General features: G+C 46.8%; 3 protein-coding genes across 5 annotated transcripts; all 3 read right to left on the reverse strand.

Annotated features, from left to right (window-relative positions):
* Positions 1 to 272: 272 nt before the first annotated feature.
* On the reverse strand, positions 273 to 7,527 carry epx (eosinophil peroxidase). The gene is made up of 17 exons (XM_047034510.1): positions 6,699 to 7,527; positions 6,481 to 6,565; positions 6,295 to 6,382; positions 5,909 to 6,084; positions 5,647 to 5,779; positions 5,346 to 5,475; positions 5,062 to 5,268; positions 4,570 to 4,945; positions 4,118 to 4,278; positions 3,327 to 3,585; positions 3,057 to 3,227; positions 2,684 to 2,921; positions 2,152 to 2,363; positions 1,875 to 2,039; positions 1,221 to 1,304; positions 957 to 1,053; positions 273 to 834 (listed from the first exon to the last, which is right to left on the reverse strand). The coding sequence occupies exons 1-17, from the start codon at positions 6,699 to 6,701 to the stop codon at positions 780 to 782; spliced, it is 2,640 nt and encodes an 879-aa protein (XP_046890466.1). The 5' UTR covers positions 6,702 to 7,527; the 3' UTR covers positions 273 to 779.
* Positions 7,528 to 7,852: 325 nt separating this feature from the next.
* hps5 (HPS5 biogenesis of lysosomal organelles complex 2 subunit 2) lies at positions 7,853 to 17,457 on the reverse strand. 3 transcript variants are annotated; one of them, XM_047034501.1, is made up of 23 exons: positions 17,365 to 17,457; positions 16,299 to 16,424; positions 16,075 to 16,185; positions 15,880 to 15,944; positions 15,475 to 15,667; positions 15,096 to 15,226; positions 14,785 to 15,003; positions 14,618 to 14,689; positions 14,069 to 14,157; positions 13,767 to 13,945; positions 13,482 to 13,640; positions 13,220 to 13,379; positions 12,186 to 12,303; positions 11,504 to 11,653; positions 11,341 to 11,409; positions 10,617 to 11,197; positions 10,363 to 10,483; positions 9,562 to 9,709; positions 9,316 to 9,440; positions 9,106 to 9,219; positions 8,800 to 8,906; positions 8,356 to 8,641; positions 7,853 to 8,238 (listed from the first exon to the last, which is right to left on the reverse strand). In XM_047034501.1, the coding sequence occupies exons 2-23, from the start codon at positions 16,398 to 16,400 to the stop codon at positions 8,178 to 8,180; spliced, it is 3,360 nt and encodes a 1,119-aa protein (XP_046890457.1). In that variant the 5' UTR covers positions 16,401 to 16,424; positions 17,365 to 17,457; the 3' UTR covers positions 7,853 to 8,177. The 3 variants fall into 3 exon arrangements, with proteins under 3 accessions (XP_046890457.1, XP_046890456.1, XP_046890458.1); XM_047034500.1 differs by lacking the exon at positions 17,365 to 17,457 and adding an exon at positions 17,076 to 17,323; XM_047034502.1 differs by lacking the exon at positions 17,365 to 17,457 and adding an exon at positions 17,076 to 17,322 and having other exon boundaries at positions 9,316 to 9,435; positions 9,560 to 9,709.
* Positions 17,458 to 17,573: 116 nt separating this feature from the next.
* gtf2h1 (general transcription factor IIH, polypeptide 1) lies at positions 17,574 to 23,171 on the reverse strand. Its single transcript, XM_047034527.1, has 15 exons — positions 23,025 to 23,171; positions 22,331 to 22,486; positions 22,046 to 22,238; positions 21,253 to 21,415; positions 21,001 to 21,094; positions 20,689 to 20,838; positions 20,496 to 20,575; positions 20,164 to 20,291; positions 19,926 to 20,013; positions 19,645 to 19,733; positions 19,433 to 19,550; positions 19,212 to 19,302; positions 18,755 to 18,870; positions 18,370 to 18,462; positions 17,574 to 18,271 (listed from the first exon to the last, which is right to left on the reverse strand). Exons 2-15 carry the CDS (start codon positions 22,482 to 22,484, stop codon positions 18,185 to 18,187), a joined length of 1,644 nt encoding a protein of 547 aa, XP_046890483.1. The 5' UTR covers positions 22,485 to 22,486; positions 23,025 to 23,171; the 3' UTR covers positions 17,574 to 18,184.
* Positions 23,172 to 23,527: the final 356 nt, after the last annotated feature.

A 23,527-nucleotide genomic window follows, 5' to 3' on the forward strand; every position in this document is an offset into this window, starting at 1 on the left:
CAAACAAGCTAGGCAAATACCTCCAGATGATTCAGCATGAACAGCAGCTCAGAAATCTTAACACGAAAGCTTACCAGTAGAACCGGAAGAGCCAAGAGATTTACTTCATCTTGGGACAGGTGACTGATCAGGGGGTCAGATGGCTGAGCGGTTAGGGAATCAGGCTATTAATCAGAAGGTTGCTGGTTCGATTCCCTGCCTCGTCAAACAACGTTGTGTCCTTAGGCAAAGCACTTCACCCTACTTGCCTCGGGGGGAATGTCCCTGTACTTACTGTAAGTCGCTCTGGATAAGAGCGTCTGCTAAATGACTAAATGTGATCAGGATTAAGGTCATCACCAGGAACTGCTTGGATACCTTAATACAAAAAGCTTAACATGACTGCCACGCCCACAGTTGCTTAACAGGTTTATGGGAGGAAATATGGCACTCAGATCCAACATACCAAGAATACCTCAGTGAGAATGGCATTATGGTCAGCAAAGCTGTCGAAGGATTTGACAAGTGTTCCAGATCCTTATACTTAGGTCCAAGTTTGTTAATTTTTATGAAGTTAGCCTACTAGTACTACTCACAATGCCCTTGTAAACAGCAGTGTAGTAATCAGAATAACACAGCCAAGGATGATGTAGCATGTACAATATATTTTTTTTAATGAGTGCACACATACATGACATTAAATGAGTACACATTTTTCATGGTGGCCCTAAACTGTTAAAAGTAATATACAAAATATAATATCAAATTTGTATGGTAAAAAGTTAATCATACAGGTTAGGTTATCGGTCATCTTTACAACAACTAGCATCCACTTGCTCCTTCTTTGAAAAATATCTGTAAAGAAAAAAAAAACTAGTTTATTTAGCATCCATTGCTTGACGATCATGTTGATTCAAAGAATCACTTCCATTCATGAACTAGACTGTTCATTCTTAGAATGTGAGGTTCTGACCTACCTCCTGTAGCACATCATTATCAGCACCAACATAGCCACCCCTCCGCCCACGGTCAGCACCGCAGAAACCACTGAGACAGTGGATATGGAGGGAGGATCTGGGTGACAACCCACACACAGAGAGAGAGGAGGACGTGATCCGAATCATGAGGGTGACAGCTCAGTTACTGTGTAACTTTGGGAAACTCATGTCAAGATGCCGTTTTTCAATTTGTAGGTATTATACACATTATATACAGTATTACGGTATGAGAAAAGTGTTTACCTGTACAAATGAATGAACCTGGGACGTTGGTGCACTCCATCGTTTCGGGGCATGATGAGGGCTGTTCTATACATTCGTTAATATCTACAAAAAAGCGTTGTCAACTTGAATAAAACATAATTCTTACTGTTTAATCTTTTCATGAGAATAAAACCAAGGCAAATCATGCTGTGTTTTGTGTACAGCATATCTGAGGAGAAGGGTTAGGGTGGAGGAGATAGGTAAGGGTGGAGGAGAAAGGTTAGGGTGGAGGAGATAGGTTAGGGTGGAGGAGAAAGGTTAGGGTGGAGGAGATAGGTTAGGGTGGAGGAGATACGTTAGGGTGGAGGAGATACGTTAGGGTGGAGGAGAAAGGTTAGGGTGGAGGAGAAAGGTTAGGGTGGAGGAGATAGGTTAGGGTGGAGGAGAAGGGTTAGGGTGGAGGAGAAGGGTTAGGGTGGAGGAGAAAGGTTAGGGTGGAGGAGATAGGTTAGGGTGGAGGAGAAAGGTTAGGGTGGAGGAGATAGGTTAGGGTGGAGGAGAAGGGTTAGGGTGGAGGAGAAAGATTAGGGTGGAGGAGATAGGTTAGGGTGGAGGAGAAAGGTTAGGGTGGAGGAGAAAGGTTAGGGTGGAGGAGATAGGTTAGGGTGGAGGAGAAGGGTTAGGGTGGAGTACCTTGGCAGGTGGGAGCAGCAGGATTCCACTGCTGGCTGCTGGAGTCACATGTGACTGAGGACGGGCCAATGAGACGGAAGCCTGTGTGACACTCATACAGAACCATTGAGTCACACAGAAGATAGAAACCGGACTGTAGCCTGGGCACTAGACCACAGTTGAGGCCTAAGAGGGAAATGAAAGACACACCGTCAAGCTCTTCTTCCATCCTCTACTTTATCAGGTCCTTCCCCTGAATCAAATCTCCATCTGTCTGTGTCCGCGCTTCCCTCTCTACCTGAGTCAGGTTCCTTCCAGGCGCTCAGGTCCAGCTGAGGGATGAGAGGGTGGCTGCAGGCCAGCATGTCCTCCGGGCGGACGGTGAGGGAGAAGGGGTCCGCTGGGACGTGGCTGATGTGGCTATTGTCACAGATGAGGCGTGACAGGGACACTGCCTTGAGGCTCGTCCTCTGGGCGCTGGTGAAGACGCCCTCTCTCTCCCACCAGAACCTGCCGCCCACAGGGTCGTCAATCACAGAGCCTTGGACTTTCATCAGTAGGGTATTATTAACTGGTATACTGTACACTAGAGCAGGGGGATCCCAATCCTGGGCCCCGTGTCCAGCATGTTTTTAATGTTTCCCTCCTCTAACACACCTGATTCAAATGAATGGTCGTAATCAGGCTTCCATAGAGCTTGATAACAACCCATTCATTTTAATCAGGTGTGTTGGAGCATGGACACATCTAAAACATGCAGGACAGCGGGCCCTGAGTACCAGGATTGGGATCCCCCTGCACTAGGGGATTCTGGGAACTTTATCTCACACCTGTCTCCGTCTCTCAAGTCTCTAAACTGCTTGGCCAGCAGACAGGACAGCAGTGGGCCCACTCTGCCACCAGGGGGCGCCGGTTCTGAAATGGCCCCGACCCAGACGTCTATGTTCTGGGGCGTTCCGTACAGGAGCAGGAACTTATGGGCCAGAGTGGGATTCCCCAAGATGTTGGCCAGGTCCGACGTGGTGTTTGGAACCAACAGGCCACAGTAACGTCGCCATGAGCTGTAACCTGAAGGACAGGGAGGAAACGCACACATTCCAACACATACACAGTTTTTTATATAAATGGCGAGGAGTTGTTCAAAAACAGACAAAAAAGCAAAAAAAAAAAAAAGATATATATTTGGTTTTGTCTGGGACGTACCAGGCATGCCATGATCCCGGCCCCGCTGGAGGTTCAGTGACCCAAGGTCCAGAGGCATCCCTCCCTGGGCCTGGAACAGCCTTTCAGTCAGCTCCTCCACCATCATCTGCCCGGGCCTCTGGAGCTTAGCTGGAGACAGCAGGAGCCCACGGAGGACAGGGTCTATCCCTCCTGGGGACCACGACACAAGTTGAGGAAAAAAACTAAACAAAGGCCTTGAAGCAAAACCAAATATTAAGATGTTATTGTGTACTAAAACTCCCATCTTACCCTCATGGATGACTCTCCACGAAGCGAACAGCGAGTCGTGCAGAGGGAGAGGAGGATGCTGGGAGCTGAGGGTGTAGCCAGGACCTAGCCTCGCTACGATTGGCTGTACTGTGACGTGGGCGAAGCGGAATGCAGCGACTGAGAAGACGTTGGCAATGCTGGGGTTCACCTCGGGATTGTAGCCCTTGTACGGGGGCATGAGGTCAGAGGTGGCATTTACACCCAGCACCCGCGGCAGGTAGTGCTCCCATGTTAGGATCTAGGATCACACGATCTCAGTTAGCTACAAACTCTGATGACCCAAGCTGTCGTTTGGCAGATACTTGTCTCGAAAGTGACAACCAAAAAGTATGTTTAACTATATTAAGTGAAGCAAACATCCACCCGTCAGACGGCTTTTTATTCCAATGACTGAAATGAGCGGTCCTAGTGTTATGTCATACACATACGTTTTTGTCGCTCTTCAATCTCATACACACATACAGTACATGCATGTGCCATGCAGAGGTGTGTGAAGTGTGAGGGAGGGTACCTGGTGTGTGAGGTGTGAGGGAGGGTACCTGGTGTTTGAGGGAGGGTACCTGGTGTTTGAGGGAGGGTACCTGGTGTGTGAGGTAGCGTACCTGGTGTGTGAGTTAGCGTACCTGTTGTGTGAGGTAGCGTACCTGGTGCGTGAGGTAGCGTACCTGGTGTATGAGGTAGCGTACCTGGTGTGTGAGGTAGCGTACCTGGTGCGTGAGGTAGCGTACCTGGTGTGTGAGGTAGCGTACCTGTTGTGTGAGGTAGCGTACCTGGTGTATGGCCCCCATGATCTTCCGAGCTTCCTGGTAGAGTGTCTCTGGGCTCCAGTGAGGGTTGAGCAGGTGCAGCTCTCTCCCCAGCCTGTTGTGCTCTCTCAGGAACAGCGTGTGCAAAGCAATCATCCCCAGGTGCTCATTGGCCCGTGAATCCCCTGAGGTGAAGCAATTTACATTTAGTAATTTAGCAGATGCTCCAATCCAGAGCGACTTACAGTAAGTACAGGGACATTCTCCCCGAGGCAAGTAGGGTGAAGTGCCTTGCCCAAGGACAAACATTATTTGGCACGGCCGGGAGTCAAACCGGCAACCTTCTGATTAATAGCCCGCCTCCCTAACCGCTCAGCCATCTGACCCCCCCCCCCCCCCATCAGGTCTGGACCGGCGGTCTGTACACACGATCATGGGTTTGAGAGGCACAGGCTTGCCATGACATGTTAACCTACCAGCTTGGAAGCACGACGTCCTGTTCTTCCAGAGTGAAGGGATGTCTGGTGTGCCTGCTGCAGTGGCGTTGAGCCCGTGGCGAGGTCCGCATGGGTCCAGGTGGGGCTGCAGGCGAGGCAGGAAGGGCATGTAGGAAAGGCCCTGGTCTGAGTGCTGGGGGTTGACGGCCAGTAGGCCGAGAGGAGAGGAGAGGTCACGCAGGGCGGAGGCCAGGGAGGGTGAGCTGCCATACACCATACTGGCATCTACGTAGGAAGTGATGGCGTTCAGCTGCTCCCTGTGGCGCTGGGGCAGCGGCCCTCCAACACAGCTGGGGGCCGAGCGGAAGAAAGGCATGCAGTCCTGGATCCCAGAACGAGGATCTGATAAAGGGATCTTGGGAAGAGAGACAAAGAAAGGCGAAGGGATCAGGCAGCGATACAGTTCATTTCAGTCTGTACTCTCTGGAGACAGGTTGGGTGGAGGCTTTGTGAGTTCCCAGCAAGGGGCACCTCGATGGGGAAGCAGGGGGTGTCCCGGCTGCAGGTGTGGGTGCAGTCCGCTCCCGTCTTGAAGGCAGACGTGCTAGGGCTCTGTGGGGTCAGGGCCAGGTCATGGTCGATCCACTGGCCCCACTCCACCAGCAGGTGCGACAGAGTGGAGTCCAGAGAGATGTTGTCGTTGTGGGTGTAGAGCACCTCTTGAGACACCAAGCGCACCTGGAGGGGGAACATCACCGGTGAGTTTGGTGTCGCAGCGGGTGCAGAGCGACTGTGCAGAGGGGGGGTGCTCTTACCGGGGGGAGGGTGAAGTGGTGGTACGTGTGCTGAGGGTCCCAACCTCGGGGAACCCCTCTGACATCCTCGTACTCCGGTGGCAGCCAGCGAGAGTACGGCGTGTTGGCAGCCCCCCATTTAGGGTGTTGTCTGAGGGGACGACAAACAAACCTGTTAGCGTCTGCAGGGAGCACACTGAAGCAAACTCAACTACGTCTGTACGGCAATAAATAAACATTTTCTTATCTCCTCATTGAAAATATTAAATCAAGAGCTGTGAGGCAGAAAGGAGCAGCAGTGTGGGAGGAGCCGTGTTGGGACCTGTTGTTGCACTCCCCAGTAAAGGAGCGGTAGCGCTGGCTCAGACAGCCCATGTCACACCGCGGCCTCATCAGCTCAGAGGAGCAGCCGGTAGCCAGCAGTAGGGGCTCCACGTCAGCCTGACTCAGCAGCTCTGCACACGGGAGACAAACACGTTCACAGAAGCAACCTGTTGAGGCCAGGCGACACTCACAAACCCGTCGTGTGAAGGGGGAAATGATTCTTCTCACGGATAAAACTTCCTGTTGATGTGTTCCAGTACCCGTGAGGTTGGGCTGGGTCATGGCGTTGGTGTAGACCATCTCCCTGATCAGCTCCACTGTGATGTCCAGGAGCTCTGCTGCTCTTATCTGGGTCCTGGTCATGGGCCCGGTCTGTTTGAACTGGGCAAGTAGATCACTGGACCTCAAAGCCCCTTCTGACAGAGTCATCTTCACTCTGCAACAGTGGCGCAGAGTGATTAAAGAACACAATTAAATAAAGTTAACATATACAAATTTTAACAAAAAATTACTGAAGGAGATCACAGTATAGAAAATACATTTTATCATTTTACTGAAGTATTGTTGACTGTACTTTTGATAGTTTCCATTTACATATTCTCAATACCTAAAAATACATGAGGATATAATTATTCCACAGACTAACCTTTCATTGGTATGAGCATAGGCAGCGTCAGTTAATTCAACAGCTCTTCTTAAAGCTTCCTCCACAATCTTGGACCCCAGATAGACACCTGGACACAATGTATTCCGTTATCTATTCAAACAAATCTCAAGAGATGAGAAACCTGTTAACTAAACTATCTAAGGACTGGTTTAGTGGGAAACATACCTGAGATGTTCTGGAATAGTCCGAGAGAGACAGAGTGAGGCAGACAGAGCGCGGCAATGGCCAGTGTTACCATGGAGAAGGACACCTACAACAAGAGGACATCTAACACGTGCAGTGACACGAAAGGGCTGCTTTGTTACACAAATCTATAAAAGTACAAACTGGTATAAAGAATAGCGCCTTTTCATAAATGGGTTTGTCATGTCTGAAGAGCTTACCATGGGTGCCACGTTGATTATTATTGTAGTCAGTCTCCAAATCAGGTACACACACTGTTCACTGAAGTACAGAACTAGTGTCACTTAGCCCAAAAAGTCTACATGTTTGTGATAAGTCGCCAAAACTGTTGTCAAGCACCGCAAAATTTAAAATATATTATTCATTGAAAAGGTTTCATGATCTGGAGGTGAAGCTGATGTGTGTCGTTGTGTGTCTGCTTCAAGCGTCAGAGTTTGACATTTATACACTGGCAAAGCCAGCCGGTATGTGCAGAATCTTTTTATCGGTCTTTCTGGTGACAGGCATTCAACATCAAACAGAAACCTCATTGCCTCGACCTAATAACCTTTCAAAACAAGTCTACTACTGTCCTCTCTCTTGACGACAACCATCTGTCAAACGGAATCAATTATATCACACAAAGTTAGTTTTGTGGCCCACGCTTCCACAAGCCTTTCAGAGTGGCATTTAAAATATGTAGTTGGGATAAATCTGAGGGGAACTCATAAGTTTATAAAGAGAAGGTTGAATGTTAGTATTTACAATCAACGATTCAAGGTGAAGATTCCTTTTTAAAGGCAGCTGCGCTTGCAAAAGTATGGGAAGCATCACAATGGTATTTCACGCTGACGTCATGAGAACTCTTCAGTTTTCAATAAGCTCTCCTTCTTACTGTACAAGTGTGTCAGTGTCTTCGCTGCATGCTGAAAGCTGAAAGCTTGAATCTGATGGTCACCATGCCAGGGCCTCCAATGACACACGCAGGTGGGCCAGATGGAAGGAGAGGACAGGAGACAGGCAAGAGAGGGGGGCGGATTACAGGGGGAGGGGGGAGGGACGCATTTTGAAAAATAATTGGTGTCATTTTTTCTCACCCATTATATTGATAGTAAATGTTCTTTGTTAAACGAGGAATATATTGTTGGTTTAGGCCAAGATAAATAATGTAGACAGACTAAGAGAGAAACTGCTTCTGAACTCGGAACAAAATGTTCTCTATTCGCCTTTGATGTTCCAGGTGTGGAGTGAAGATATAATCGAATGAGAAGACAGTAATTTCATTACTGTGTTATTAATGTTATCGTTTTTTAAGACGGGAAAGATCAGGGAAACTTTTATCTCTTGAAACGCCTGTAATAAATGGAACTAAGGATCAAAGTTCAAATACTTTATTCCAATAAATATGAATAGATTAGCATAGTTAAATTAAACAGTTTTGATTAAATTCATTCAATGGTCATGTGCTTTTTTGTTGTTGTTGCAATAACAGTTCAGCCATAAGAAGTCAATGATAGAGGTTAGTCAAAGCATATACAATATCACTCTTCATTTGGAAGACATTTGCTGGATCAGAACACTGAAGAAAGCGCAATCCTACATTAGGACATTGAAGTTAATAGGCACTGTCAAATTAAGAACAAGTTAGCTTGTTTATGAAGTGGCTTTGGGCAGCGGCTAGGGCCTCTGCCTTGGACCAGCTAGGCGGGTTGGGACCAAAGAAACCGATCACAACGCTCCAGCATGGTTTGGATCAGGGCCCTTAGGAAAATGAGACAGATTTAGAAAAAAGTTATCTCAGAAAGTCAAATCTGGATACAAACTGTACCTTTACAATGCAACACGTGGAACATCCTCCACCTGGTCTTGAGAACCCACCTCTGCCTCTTCTCTGCTACCCTCAGCAGCTCACAGACCAGGGCGGAGTGGGGCCTGAGCTCCACCTCCACCCCGCACTCCTGCAGGGCCGCCAGGGCCCGGTCCGGCCCCACCGCCCTAGCCAGCCTCAGAGTCAGGCTCTCTGGGCTGAGCTGGTTGCTGCTGTCCAAGGAGCCGTTAGCCAGGCTTCTCCCGGCGCATGCCTGGGCCTGCTGCAACGACCTGCTACACTGGTGGGACATCTGGATCACAGTCTTCCATTCATCCAGGGTCTGGGGCACCACACCTGGGAGGGAGAGATGGGAGTGATGAGATGGTCACAAGTAACGTTCAAGTCAGAGAACAGAGAATTTCTCTTCTGAAATCCGGTAACTTTCCGTTGTACGTTTGAATGTTCTTAAGGAATTGAAACGGTGAGACGTTCAGTGACGGACGGACGTGTACCGTTGGGTTCCTCGAGCAGACTGATGTCATCCAGCCTGCAGATAGCAGAGAAGGCCTCTGAGCGACGCTGCAGCTCACAACACAGGTACAGGTAGCCAGTCCAGTATCTGCACCACACGCACGCACACGCGCACACACACACACACAGACAGTGAATTACAGGTCAACCCCCGTCCCCCCCTCACCTCACAGTCCTGCATAAATGTGTCTCTAAACACCTCTTCTCAGAAGTATATGATTTATTAGGTGGCAAGTCATGTGTCATTACCAACCAGCACTGACTGTAACAATCGTGACAGCAATTACCCGTTTGTCCTGCAGGTTTCAGCCATGTTTTGCTTGGAGTCCAGGTCAGCTGGCAGACGGATCAGGAGAGAAAGGAAGCGCCCATACCCCCATGAGAAAAAATGCGAATGCCACCTGGAAGAGAGGGAAACGACGACTGACGTGAGACTGACGATCCCAAGGGGGAATAGCCAACACAGGTGATGGGTCCCACATATGACAGCGCTAGACCTGGGATGCCCATCTGAGGTCAGGGTGTCAGAGTGTTGGGGAGCATTGTGGGATAGCGCCAGCTGGAGCCAGTCCTGACGCAGAGACTCGGGCTGGAGGAGGGAGCCCAGGAACGCCAATCTGAGGGAGGAGAACAAGGACAGGTTCAACACAGCATGGTCAATTGTCATTGGTCTAGTTTATTGTAGTTCTTCTAGTTGTTCTGTAAATGGAGAGACGGAGAGCAACACTTAGCCAGCGCTACCTCTGTTCCTCAGCACGCGACTGCACAAGATTGTCGAGGTACGCCAGGAAATGGCTGGGCTGGGCCATGGTCATGATGTCAGAGGGAAGGACTGCGGGATAGAACTGGGTGAAGGAGCGCACTGCCACCTCCCCATGCTTCTCATACAACCTAAGAGAAGAAATACACATTGAAAAAGGGGCCAGCTGGGAGGGGACAGGTGATTAAAGGCTTGAGGGTGTGTACCCGTGGAGGTGATTAAAGGCTTGAGGGTGTGTACCTGTGGAGGTGATTAAAGGCTTGAGGGTGTGTACCTGTGGAGGTGATTAAAGGCTTGAGGGTGTGTACCTGTGGAGGTGATTAAAGGCTTGAGGGTGTGTACCTGTGGAGGTGATTAAAGGCTTGAGGGTGTGTACCTGTGGAGGTGTTTAAAGGCTTGAGGGTGTGTACCTGTGGAGGTGATTAAAGGCTTGAGGGTGTGTACCTGTGGAGGTGTTTAAAGGCTTGAGGGTGTGTACCTGTGGAGGTGATTAAAGGCTTGAGGGTGTGTACCTGTGGAGGTGATTAAAGGCTTGAGGGTGTGTACCCGTGGAGGTGATTAAAGGCTTGAGGGTGTGTACCTGTGGAGGTGATTAAAGGCTTGAGGGTGTGTACCTGTGGAGGTGATTAAAGGCTTGAGGGTGTGTACCTGTGGAGGTGTTTAAAGGCTTGAGGGTGTGTACCTGTGGAGGTGTTTAAAGGCTTGAGGGTGTGTACCTGCGGAGGTGATTAAAAGCTTGAGGGTGTGTACCTGTGGAGGTGATCAAAGGCTTGAGGGTGTGTACCTGTGGAGGTGAGCCAGGAGATGAGGAGTGCTCCAGGGCTGTAACTCTCTCAAGCTGCGCAGAGACTTCAGCAGATCCCCTTTGTGAATCACCTCCACCACCTTGTTAGACTGCGTCAGTTCTGTATTTTTTTTTCAATAAAGGGATGCAATAAAAAGGCACATTGTTAATTACATTGTTGCATTTTTCCACTGTGTATCTTCCATATAACTGAGAAATACCACCAAGTCCTGACAGGAATGCTACCTACTAACCAAGCATGGCTTCCATGAAGGAGCTCTGGAGCTCAGGCTGGTCATGGAAACTGAGCACACACATCCTCCTCACACGCTCCAGATCCAGCAGGAAGAAGTAGCGGCGCATGAAGGTCGTGACCCCTGTGTGACCCCCGTCCCCCGGGTGCTTAAGCATCCCTCTGAAGCAGCGCGTCTCCACAAACAGCGTGGCCAGAGGTCCGAGCTGCACCTGGAGGTCGGGGGGCAGGGGTTTGGGGGGCCGCACGACAATGGGCTCTGAGGGAGCACCGTTTGACGTCACAGGCACCGCCTCCTCGCCGCCGCCTTCAGGACGGAGATGATCTGACCTCTGGTTTCCTTCCTCGCCACTCGCTGGGGAATCCTCTGGACCCTCCTTCTCCTCGCCCTGGTCCGCGGGCGGTTCTTCCAGCGATGGGGACTGGTCCTCACAGTCTGGATGGTCCCTCTCCCACCCCTCCACACCGAGGTGTCCTTCAACAGGAGGTCCTAAAACCCTCTCCAGCACAGGCAGCCACTCCTCCAGGGCTTCACCTAAGCATGCCGGGTCCAGCAGAACGAGCGGGTCCTGGATCAGGAAGCTGCTTAGGAGATGGAACATGGTACATGTTTAAGGTCATGCGGATCTCTTTGCCATAAAGAGAGAATGACATCCTCTTTAGCCATAATGATGGGATGTCTGTCGAACAAAAGGTGTTGTGTGTCGCTGTTGCTATGTACGTACGCAGCTCGCTCTGTAGCGGTGCAAAGTTCTTGAAGGTCATTCTCCGTGTTCGGTTGACTGACGGATGCCCTGTAAAACACACGACATATCAGAACACCTTCTCTTGCTGTCGGGGGTTAGCCTTGCCCGTGGCGCAAATGTCCAGCCCCTCTTCCACACTCACTCGTGTTCCGGCTCTTCAGGAAGTGGTGCGGAGGAGGGAACGAGCTCAGCCTGTACTCCCCCCTCCCTGTGGTCAGGCCGGGGCCAGATATCCGAGTTCATCTGCAGGGTGTTGATCTTCTCAGTCGTCTTCTTCACAAAGCTCGACACACTGAGGGGGAGAGCAAGGCCTCAGGTTCAGATGCAGCCTCTGACAATGACCCGTACTTGCCAGCGAGGCACGGCGAACAGTTCGTCTTCACAAACAAAACAAAACTACAATGATGAAATGTACAATAGACATCGAGGTACACCGAACAAATGCATGAACAGCAAAGTTGAAAGTAAGGGAGTGAAATACACAGGTTTGAATGTGAATGTAAATGCTATGCGGAAAGAGGAAGTCAAACCCCCCAAAAACAGGCTGCACTTCTTCTTTTGAGCTTTCACTTCTCAAGTTACACAACCTTAAAAGAAAATACATATTTGACAAGCTTATAGCCCTCAAAAAACCCTACCATGTCATCCATCATAACTGTGCCTAAATCTAACTGACTACAAGGCACATTTGGACATACATGCAGTGGTCGGGGTACCTTATCTAATTGACTTTTGCCATAAAACCCATCCACACATTTCATCCTTATGCTTGAGCACATAAAGTAAAGTTTATATTTATTTTGTCTCCCGGAAAAGGGGGTCACCTGTCTCTGACGGCCTGCAGAGCGATGCGGGGGGGTTTAGGGCGGAATGAGAGAGGGAGATGGAACTGCAGGCTGGGCTCAGATCGCTCCCCCTCCACACGCTCACTGCTCTGGTGATCTGAATGGAGATGGAGGAAAGAGGCAGAGGGCCAGAGAGATGGATGGAGTCATGGAGGGGAGTGGAGGGCAACACACCAGATGTGGCAAGCAGGTGTAGCGAGCCCTCTGCAAAACCAAACAGGAAGTAAACACAGCACGACAGTGACAGAAGAATAATAGTGTCAAGGGACCATCCATACGGGTGCCCCTGAGGTGTGCTGTGACACACCAAAAGCAAAGCAAACTATTTGCAAATACAATTTGTGTTTTTTCGTCATCAACCATGTCCGAAATGACTACTATAAACAAATACAAAGTAGTGTCGTATAGCAGATGATGCCCACAAACAGCCACAATACTCTTGCCCTCCATTTCTTCTAAAACATCAGTGACATCTCAACACGCCTTCATACCCACAACACGTCCCAAAACAGTTTCTAGTTATCTTACAACTTTTTTCCCCCCAAATATTAGTTTTATAATATAGTTTGATACTTTTTGGGGATTTTTTTTCCCCTAAAACTTTTTCTTCCACGCCCATAACACGTTCCCCCAAACAAGTTAATAGAAAAACATATTTTTACAACAGCAACCCCCCTGGTACGACTTCACACTTGGCCAACCATAGTCAACATTTTGGAAGATAACATCAATCATGAGTGCTTTCCATGGTCGTCTCACCCCAGGTGTCAGCTCTCACACAAAAGAAATGTGTTTATTTACAGAGAGCTCTCCAGGCGAGCTCATATCTTGTTGTGGTTCTGGTTCCACCTAGTTATCATCCCCACAGTATGTATCACTCCGTTCAGTACATACTCCAAAATAACTCATTAATCTCACCACGCGAAAAATTGGCTTTGCGTTCGGTGTGAACACAGCATTACCTTTGGTCAGCCAGCTAATGATGGATTGTAAATGCTGCACATGCTCCTTACCATGGTCTACCTGGTCTTCCTCCTGCCCAAAACTAAACTCCTTCAGTCGCTCCTCCTCCAACATGGATTGGCTGACAAGGGAGCTGGTCTCTTCATCCGATTGGCTTCCTCTGCGGCTGATGACACGATAGATTCCACAATCCAGGACATTGAAGCTTTCCTGTACGTAGAACATAATATAGTGAAGGCTGACAAACCAGTGTGTTAGCCTTCACATAGGAAATACAAGAAAAAGCTTGAACAAACTGATTTCCAAACTCACGTGAGAGGAGATGCTGCTTCTGCGACTACTGGAAGCTGAATCCAGAGGCTCTAGTTTCGAGATCACTTCCTCCAACTGGCCAATCAGATCGGAGTGTGTTGAGGAACTGAGTTGTGACCTGAGGTGGTCAAGGCGGTCGACGGGGATCGATTTACGCACCTGTCATGAGCAACCACAATGATTATCATTTGTCATAAAAAAAAACACCACATTTCAAATACACAATGTTTTGATTGCTCTCTGAGATATGTGGAAGGGCCCGGGGGGTGCAGTTAGACCTCCTACCCTGCTGGGGGCGATGGTGTGCTGAAACATGCAGCAGACGGAAGCAGCAGCGACCCAGGCCTCCCTCCGCAGCAGCCGCTCCACGCAGCGCTCGGCAGACAGCAGCGAGAGGTGAGACAGATGCCCGTCCCCATAGAGACAGAAGAGCTCACTGCGGTAGACGGCAACCTCCACTACATCTGCAAGAACCAGGACGTGACTAGGTTTAGCCTTGAAGACCACAAATAAACAGCCAAAAGGTGACTGGATAGGATGGTTGTGTGGATATGGTGAGGGTGACCTGAAACTGGGGTTGCGTTTACCTTTGACCTCTGACCACAGAAGCACCTGGCCAGTCTGAGGTGTGAAGATGTATATAGCAGAGTCAGTCCAGGTCAGCAGATGCTGGTCTCTGCACATCAGTGTGAGAAACACAACTCTCTCAACCAAATACATTTAGCCATTTAGGGAGTCAGATGGCTGAGCGGTGAGGGAGTCGGGCTAGAAATCAGAAGGTTGCCGAATCAATTCCCCGCCGTGTCAAATGACGTTGTGTCCTTGGGCAAGGCACTACACCCGACTTGCCTTGGGGGGAATGTCCCTGTACTTACTGTAAGTCGCTCTGGATAAGAGCGTCTGCTAAATGTAAATGTATTTAGCAGACGCTCTTATCGCTCTGGATAAGAGCGTCTGCTAAATGTAAATGTATTTACTGAAATAGGCAAGATTTTCTTAACTCGATATGCTATTCTAAATATAAATCACTTCATATGTGAAGTTTACCCCAAAACAACAAAACAGTGATCAGTTGATTGGAGTAGAACAAACATTTCCGTGTTTGATGAAATAGTGTAATTGATGTGTGACTATACCCAAGGCACAAGAGTTTAGGAAAGGCCACGGACTGGGGAGTCCTCTGCACATGGCTGTATTGGGGCTCAGTCCTGAAAAGATGGAAAATAAACAAAAAAAATCATACAGGAATGAACAAACCGTCAACAACAAACAAATCATATCCTAGTGTTGGGCACTGACATACCGGTAACTGATCAGGGGCACAGGGGGGCAAGCAAGCATCTGCTTGAACTGGTGAGTACTGAGCACCTCTCCACTGAAACTGGCCTCCCAGATTCGAGACCCTGGGCGTGCACAGTAGAGCAGGGGGGGTTGCCCCCCCGCCAGCCCTCGGCTCTGAGGAAAGAAGCAGGCCCCATACTCTCCATCTCGCTCCTTGTTTCCAACCCTCCAGAACTTCTCCCTGAGCAGAATAGAGCGGGGAGATCCAGTCAGACCCAGGACAGTGCTGGTAGATGTGAAGGGCTACGGAGAGACGTGTAACCTGCCACATGCCTCTCTGTGTCGCACAGGTAGCACCGGCTCAGGGAAGACACCAGGAGACGGCCGTCAGCGTAGCCCAGCTGCACCACTCGAGAGTCCACCGTGGTGATGGTCTGCACCGGGAAGATCACGAACGCTGACCCCTAGACGACGTCACACACAGGTCGTTTACATTCACATTAAGTCATTTAGCAGATGCTCTTATCCAGAGCAACTTACAGAAAGTACAGGGCTATTCCCCCGAAGCAAGTAGGGTGAACGTCATTTGACACCTGCAACCTTCAGATTACTAGCCCGAGTCCCTGACTCCCTTTATCAACCAAATACTTTTTTCTCCCACATTTCCCAAAACAACCAAAAAGACAACATCTGAGGCAGCCTGGAGGAGTACCTTTCCGAGTTTGGAGGATCCTGCACGGAGAAAGGACACCTTGCCTCCGGCGTCCCCGACAAACACCCTCAAGGCAGTGGTGTCCCAGCACAGGGAGGTGACGGCCTGTGCCCTGTGCTCCCAGGAAACACTCACTCTCTCTGGACGCCCACGTCGCTCCAGCTGCAGCTCCCAGACCACCAACAGCCCCTGACTGTGACCGTCCGCCAACAGACAGCACAGACATTGACAGGGAGCCAAACATGAAAGAGGAAGGACAACAGGGGAAGGAAGAGTGATGACAGTGACGACACCTGATAATCTAGACAAACTGAACAAAGTAATGGAGTTCTCTTGAAAAATCAATTTAAAAAATGACCAAGCTGGTCATTTAAATACTACGTATCAGAATTTGGCGTTCCTTACCTTGTTGCCACGGCAATGAAGTCTTCATCATGTGGGCAACAAGCCACCTGTGTGATTGAACCCTCCTTGATGCAAAATAAAGCAAGATGGTTATAAATAAAAGCACATTGTTAACGGAGGCTTTCTTCTGCATGCTAATTATTCAGTGCCTTGCTGCAAAATGTAACATTTTAGAAACGAGGTACAGAATGACACCTTGTGCGTTAGGATGAGTCTCTGTTTCCAGCCATCCCTCTGGATGAGGTGGAGTCCCCCTGAAGATGTCCCAATCGCCAGCCACTTCCTCGACACTGCCAGGCAGGTACACTGGCACACACATGCATCAAGTAAGTCACATTCACTCATGTTTCATGTGATTTCAATTCAGAAAGATGTGTGTTGCTGTGATATTTCCTCGCTGTCTGACAGGAAACTTTTACCTTAAGTCTCCCAGAGTCTAGACGTAGGGCAGAGAGTAGAGGGTCAAGGCAATCAAATTCTGCCAGCACATGGCTGTGAGACTCGGACACAACGGGAACCATGGGAACAATTTGGATGCTCCAAGGCTGAAAGAGACATACAATACGAGACTCAACCATTACAATAGCTCTATATTTATTCCAAAATTGTGGGGATTAACAAAACAAAACCTGAGCGAATTGACAAATCATTACATAATTTTCAAGACGCAAAACACAATTTTAAACACAAAATAAAATATTGCTAGACCCATGAAACTGGCAAGTTTTTCCTCCATAGAATGACTTTGTAAATTAGTTGGGTTTGCTGTCATTTCGTGATTTGATCAGAATTATGGAAATCGTAAAGTCTAACTAATGAGAATGTGCGTCTCCCACATTCTTTTGCAACGTTAAGTCGGAGCGTGAGTATGTATCACGAGACCCTGGCTCACTGAGATAGCGATTATTTCTATAGCCAACGTTTAGGCTGAACACTAACAATGTAAAAATACATGATCATAAAAACTAAAAAAGTTATAAATATGAACTAGCCATTGGGTTTGTTGGCTTGCTGACTGGAACTGACTGTACACACTACTAGTAGTAGGCAATTACAGTATCAAGTCCGCTACCCGAGCAAGTAGAGTTGTTGCTAGCTAGCGGACGTAACTACTGTACCTTCATCGCAATGTGTACTAAACTGTAGCATCACGCATGCCACTACCACTAACTAGATACTGAGCTAAGCAAACTTACCAGGGATTTACAAACCCGTTGATGAATACATTCCTCGTTTTAATTTCCAATTCCCCACATCAAGTTCTAACTACTGACAGTGTTGTTCAGACATAGCTAGCTACAAATACCCTTTTAGTTAGCTACTAGCAGCGGGCTGCGAACTGTCACACCAGCAAACTACTAATGAATCACTCCAGCGACCGCTTCAGGAACACTTCCTGGAAAGATTTTGGTAGGCTACTTTGTAAGAAGCCAATCAGCCCAGTTCCTACCTAAAAGCATTGTTTTCGACAATCAAAATACTTACTACTTTAAATGTACAGGCCTATATTGCAGACGTAGACCTGTTCATGATCGTTTTATGCCCTCCATTAGGAATTCTATTGATTGAAATTTGAGATGTTCTCCCAGAGACCCTGCTTCGCTACAGCAAACTAAAATAAATGATGAGGACAAGGTTGGGTGATAAATGCAACACACGTGATTACAGCTTGGACAAAAGCATGAACATCATTTAATTTTTATGTAACATCCAGAGTTTGTCTTCAGTGCATCTAGAAGGCGCAGACATTACGAACCAGTGCAGTTTCTGTGTGATTGGGGCACACATTCTAAAGCACTATAGTGAAATTGTCTTTTCAGTATTGCTATTTTTCCCTCCCGTCAACAGCCCAGGTTTACTAGAACTCAAGTCCCTGAAAAGGCTCAGGGCTCAGATGGACTGCCTTGATTTGTTTGAGCTTTCCATCTTCAGTCTTGTCCATCAAAAAGTCCATAAAAGTCTCAAAAAGTCCATATCCTTTGTTTTCCAGAGTCCCTCATTAGATTTTCTTAAGTTTGGTCATTTTATACCACTATTAAATTGTGTCTGGTGGTTCAACTGGTTTGGAACTGCATCCAGTCCATTGAAAAAACAGAACAGAAATGAACTAATTATAGTCATTTGTGGTTGAGATGCAGTTATTAACGTGTAGGGATGTACAGTAGCAGCCATCCGTGTCTGTACAGCCCCAGTAGACCCTGTCAGGTTTGTGTTTCTGTGTGCTCTGCTACAGAAGCCTGTTGGAGGTCTATGCCCCTTCCTGTTCCCTTGCCTCTCTCACGTGTCATCAGCAGCACCGTGTTCCTCAAGTCTTCCTCAACATGCGGCGAGTTTGCCAGGCATGGAACTTATTGTATGCCGTCTGTAGCATCTCCTCCAAGTGACCCGTGAGCTGTGGGATTGTTTCATATGTTTATTTACAAAAGGGCCAAACAAATGTGAATGTAGTGTATATGCTACTATTAGATAGGTGCATATCCTGGTCCTTACATTCATACTCAAATATTGACGTTGAACCTTTTCTTGGAAGGGGCGCAGCTTGGTCATTTGGAATCTCTCTAGGTTCGACCTCATTTTCACCACCTTTAGGGGTATGAATAAAATTAAGAATGATTGTTATCTTCATCAGAAAATAGCGTTACAGCGAGAAAAATCACACGGCATTTGGGCAAACTTGCAGTTCTTTCTGTCAATGTGTATATATCTCTATATCAAACAAAGGTTATGAATGCGTTGGGTTCTGGATATATAACAACTAGTACAGTGCCCGTTTGAATATAATACTTTTGTGATGTGGCAAACTGGATGGGTCTCAGAGTGCAGCTTGTCATATGAGAATACCATATTGGAGTGATCCATGGCACAAAAAATGTACCTTCTCTTCCAAGAACGGTGTGTTTACAGGAAAGCATGACCAGAAGTGCCTTAACAACTCTCCTGTTGCTGTGTACAAATGCTTCAGTTCCCCCTGAACATCACTGGGCACCATCTCTAAAGCAAATCAAAGAACCACAGCATTCAGGTACAAAAACACACACATGATGAAGGTTACATATTGCATATCATTATATTTGATAGCATTTTCCAAATATGTATTCAATAAGCCATACATGTGTATTAATTTTAGATTAAATTCCTTGGTAAAAAATAAAATAAACTTATTCCAAATAATAATGGCCTGGCAAGCAATAAAATACCTCCTGTAAGGACTGGAAATTGGAGATAGAAATTGGAGATAAAATAAGAATGGAGGATCGAACAAAACATACAACTAAAGCAGCAAAGAATCAGAAGAATCACCAACAAACACAAACAAAAAATAATTTACTTACGATTTATGGCTTGTTGTGTGCCTGCTTGCATGAGTATGCCCCCGGGTGAAAGGGCAGAGATGGCAGAACTGGCTGTGTTGCTGGACACCACCTGTGAGGAGAGTGTGACAGTTGTAAGGAGGATGCTGCACACCAAAGATTAAGATTACATTATGATAATAGCAAGATGTCAAAGTGATAGTGTTCACAACAGGTTGTGAAGAAGCAGAGAAGTTTCTAACCCGAGTAAGGCACGGCTTGTAGTTGGCCATCTCATTCTGGACGCAGTTGACAGAGTTGATGATGTCTTGGCTGGTGGTATACTGTTGGGACTGCAGGGGCACAGGGCCATGAGAGTACCTTGTAGATATGGATTTTAAAATTAATACTAGGCACAATTAATGTTGTGCTTGTGAGAGAAGAGTGGAAAGAAGACAAATTATATATCCTATACCTATCAGATTTCTTGAGGTTCAAAGCAACTGTTTTCAGTCCAACTTCCTTCTGCAGGTCTTCGTATTCTATGGCCTCTTGTATTTTCACCTGGAATATATTACATGATTTTAAATTTACTTTAAAATTTGATATACACAGCTACTGAAACAGCATCATGCAGCATTATTAACGACTATTAGTATTTGCCCGACAACAATCAGTCAGACAAACTGATTAAAGATAAAGGCAGACTAACAAATTAAAGTACTAGTCTTAGAATTTCTTGAACCTGCTGTTTACCTTCTTAATGGGTGGCTGGAAAAAGTCAGAGTCCCTCGAGTTTCCATCTGTACTGCTTGTTTCACTGGCTTGATCATTAGGCGCTTCCCTATGAAAACAGATATTAGATTCAGATCGGTTAGTAGATCTACTATATTGTCATGCTGACAAAGAATCAGCATGATCAGGATGAAAAAAACAAGTAAGCTAATCATCTTAAGTTTAGAGAAGAATTATACACAGACAAAGCTGAGTTTACCCCTTTCTTGAACCAGCTGCCAACACCATGGCACTGTGATGATTGAAACGCTTGATGATAGCCGAGTTGCTGTTCTCCTTTACAGTCTTGTTCGAGCTTGATGAGGGACCTGTAGAGACTCCATAGCCCTGCACACAAGAAGAAGAAAAGAACACAGCCTTAGCATGCAGCTCCCTTTCGGTTGCACCATAATAGGTGTGCAAACAAGGAATCGCAAAGGCACATTTCAGGAATTTGTTATCTTGCTCACGCAATTAATCTGGAAGCCAGAAAGACCATCTCCACGATGTGGCTAAAATATTTGCATGATTGAGTAAGTGGCTAAATCTCACCTCATCTAACGTCTTGTCCTCCAGTGACATTAGGTCCACCAAAGGATTCTTCACTCCTTGTATCACCATGGATTTCAAGCCTGTGATATGAACATGGCCCTTTTAATGATTAAATGAATAGAAGAAATGACCAATTTCACTATCCAACTTGGACACTAGCTAAAGGCTAGCCAAGGCCTAGCCAAAGCCTTACCCTTTTCATCCTGCTTAGCACACTCTGAGAAAATATCCTGAAGGCCGGTGTTGATGCGATCTCTGTGGAAGTAGTGGGACTGGAAAAAACGGGTCCAAAACTCCTTTTCTGTCAGGTTGTGCGGTACATTCTCTCCATACTTTTCTTTCACTGCAGGTAAAGGAACATTTCATTCAACATTTCCAGTTCCACAGAATGCAATTACTAGTCAGTCATTGATATAACAGGGTTACACATTTCACAAATTGTACTAATCCAAATGTCACAGGAATAGTGTTTAACAACAAACATCTAGCAGCCCTAGTATCTTACCTGCTGGGTATGTTCGGAAGATGGACTCGATAATATCAGAAGTGAGATTGTATCTTAGGCCATTACAGCCATCTGTCTGCGGCCTTATGTCCGCCTACCACCAACATAAAAAATGTTTAGTCTATGATTCCTAACAACGCCTCAACCAAACCTAGACTAGTTTAGTCTAAACCTAGACCTAGATTAGTTTTTTTTCTATTGCATCTTTACATCATTAATATCAGTGTGCTGATCATGTTTTGGTTTGCTCACCAGAAAGGCTGCTGATATGCCAACATCCTGCTTGTTGTTGGAGAGAGAGACACCCACGTTGTTCATACTCAACCTGTTGGCCCAGAATTCTTCTGCACTGATTACTTGACTGACAACCAGGTCTTTGTACAATTGAAAAAGCACAGGATCTTCTTGTAGCATTCTGGGGAGAAGAAGAGCAACAAAGAAATGTATGTAACCATTAATAGTGGCTTGAAAGTAGTCAGATGTCAGATGGCTGAGCGGTGAGGGAGTCGGGCTAGTAATCAGAAGATTGCCGGATCGATTCCCTGCCGTGCCCATGACATTGTGTCCTTGGGCATGGCACTTCACCCTACTTGCCTCGGGGGGAATGTCCCTGTACTTACTGTAAGTCGCTCTGGATAAGAGCGTCTGCTAAATGACTACATGTAAATGTAAGTATGGTAAACACACCAACAAGTGAGTATGTTTTATTATAAACATGCACGATTGTTTGTTGTATCATCCTTTAGCATATAGTTGGCCAACAAATTCATGTGTTCAGAATGACTAATTGGGCTATTTTTGCATACTTCTTTTTTGGTAACATGTAAATGTTTCCTCGAGAACAGCCAACCCTTCACCCTGCAGCCTGGGTTCAGCTGTGCACAGTTCAAACCTCCCCATGCATGTAAGGCAATCCACAAGAAACATGTGACAAACATTCAACAACAAAAATAAAGTATAATGCATTTGCATGTGCTGTGTACACCATCCTGTCATTATCAGTGTTGATTTTCATATTTCAGATTGGTCTGTCGTTTGGCCTCACCTATTCTTCTCTTCTAGTTCCTTGTTTGCCCTCTTTTTGAACTTGGGTAGCAGCTGTTGTAGCAGGTCCTTAGCAGCATCACGGTCTTTGAGGGCACTGCTTTCATTGGCAAAGTGGAATGTGGTGCTCTCACCAGTGTGAAGGACCAACTGAAGTTGAATCTTGGCTTTGCCATCAGGGCTGATCTTCTGGCCTGTATATAAACAATTTCCAATTATTATCCAACACAGTGCAATGTTAAACTAATATGACGTCTGTGGAAGGGGGGTTCCAGACAGAACTTACAGCGAATGTCTGCATACAAGTGACTAACGGTGAAGCGGTCTTTGCCCTCTGGGCCCCACGCTATTCGCTCAGCCATCAGGTATAGAGTGCCATCCTGTTTCCTCTGTCGCACCCTTTTCAGGACCAGCAGCACCTCCTCCGACAATGCTGCCATTGCTAGAAGAAATTTGAAGTGGCAGTGTGTGATGAGGGCAACTGAATATCACGTCACAGTTACACCTTGAGTGTGTCCCGAACATGAGTGACACGAACCGCAGTTTTAAAAGAGAGGGCAATGATAATAGATAACTAGCGTGCTAGCCGAGAATGATATGCTAACGTCAGTGTCACTGGTATCAGTGTGTATGATAATGTATGTCAAGTGTGAACTGTCGGCCAGCTAGCTAGCTAGTTCACGTAAAGTTACAGGAGGTCTAGAAAGATCGCGGCAATAATTTGCAGGTTGGATATACAATTTAGAAACCAACGTTATGAATAGTTTCAAAAGAAGCTTACATACAGTATGCATGTCAACCCAAAGCAAGTAGTTACAGCTCTCTCTTGGTCTCGGCAATGTCAGTAAGATGGCTAGCCAGCTACCTAGCTAGCACTAGACTAGCGGCGCGCTGACAACGTCAGCTGTAGCTACTGTTTTGATTATGATATACCGACATGGTTTCGACCCGAAAACTAACTGAACAATAATGATCAATACCTTAAACTCCAACGTTGTTGTTGCTGACACCTTGTATCTGCCTTCCCCTGATACAGGACATGCGACCACGTTAACCCAAAATACGTAATTTGAGTGAATTTAAGTCAACTCCGACTCCATCCACTCAAATGTGTCAAGCGGTGTATCACTTCTATAATTCCGGTGGAGTACAAATGAATGGGCGACACGTTCCTCACATAATCTATACTATAATGCGAGACATATTTTTCAGCGATGTTAGGGTAGCAATTGTTTAACGATAAACTGGAGAGCCTTGTTTGATTGTCAATTTCTGTTGTGGCACACATCCGTTGTGTTGTGGCTTTTGCATTTGTGTTGCAGCTTTTGCATTTGTGATCTCAGCCACTGTATTAAATGGAGAGGCAGATTTGCAGATCGAGTCACCTAGCATTTATCCAAGCGTCAAGCGTGCATATTTCAAATATTCACAATAAGTACTTTTCATCTTACATTCACCCTTTTTTTATTGTTGTCACGTAAAC

The sequence above is a fragment of the Hypomesus transpacificus genome, chromosome 14 (assembly GCF_021917145.1).
Source record: "Hypomesus transpacificus isolate Combined female chromosome 14, fHypTra1, whole genome shotgun sequence".
Lineage (NCBI taxonomy): Eukaryota > Metazoa > Chordata > Actinopteri > Osmeriformes > Osmeridae > Hypomesus > Hypomesus transpacificus.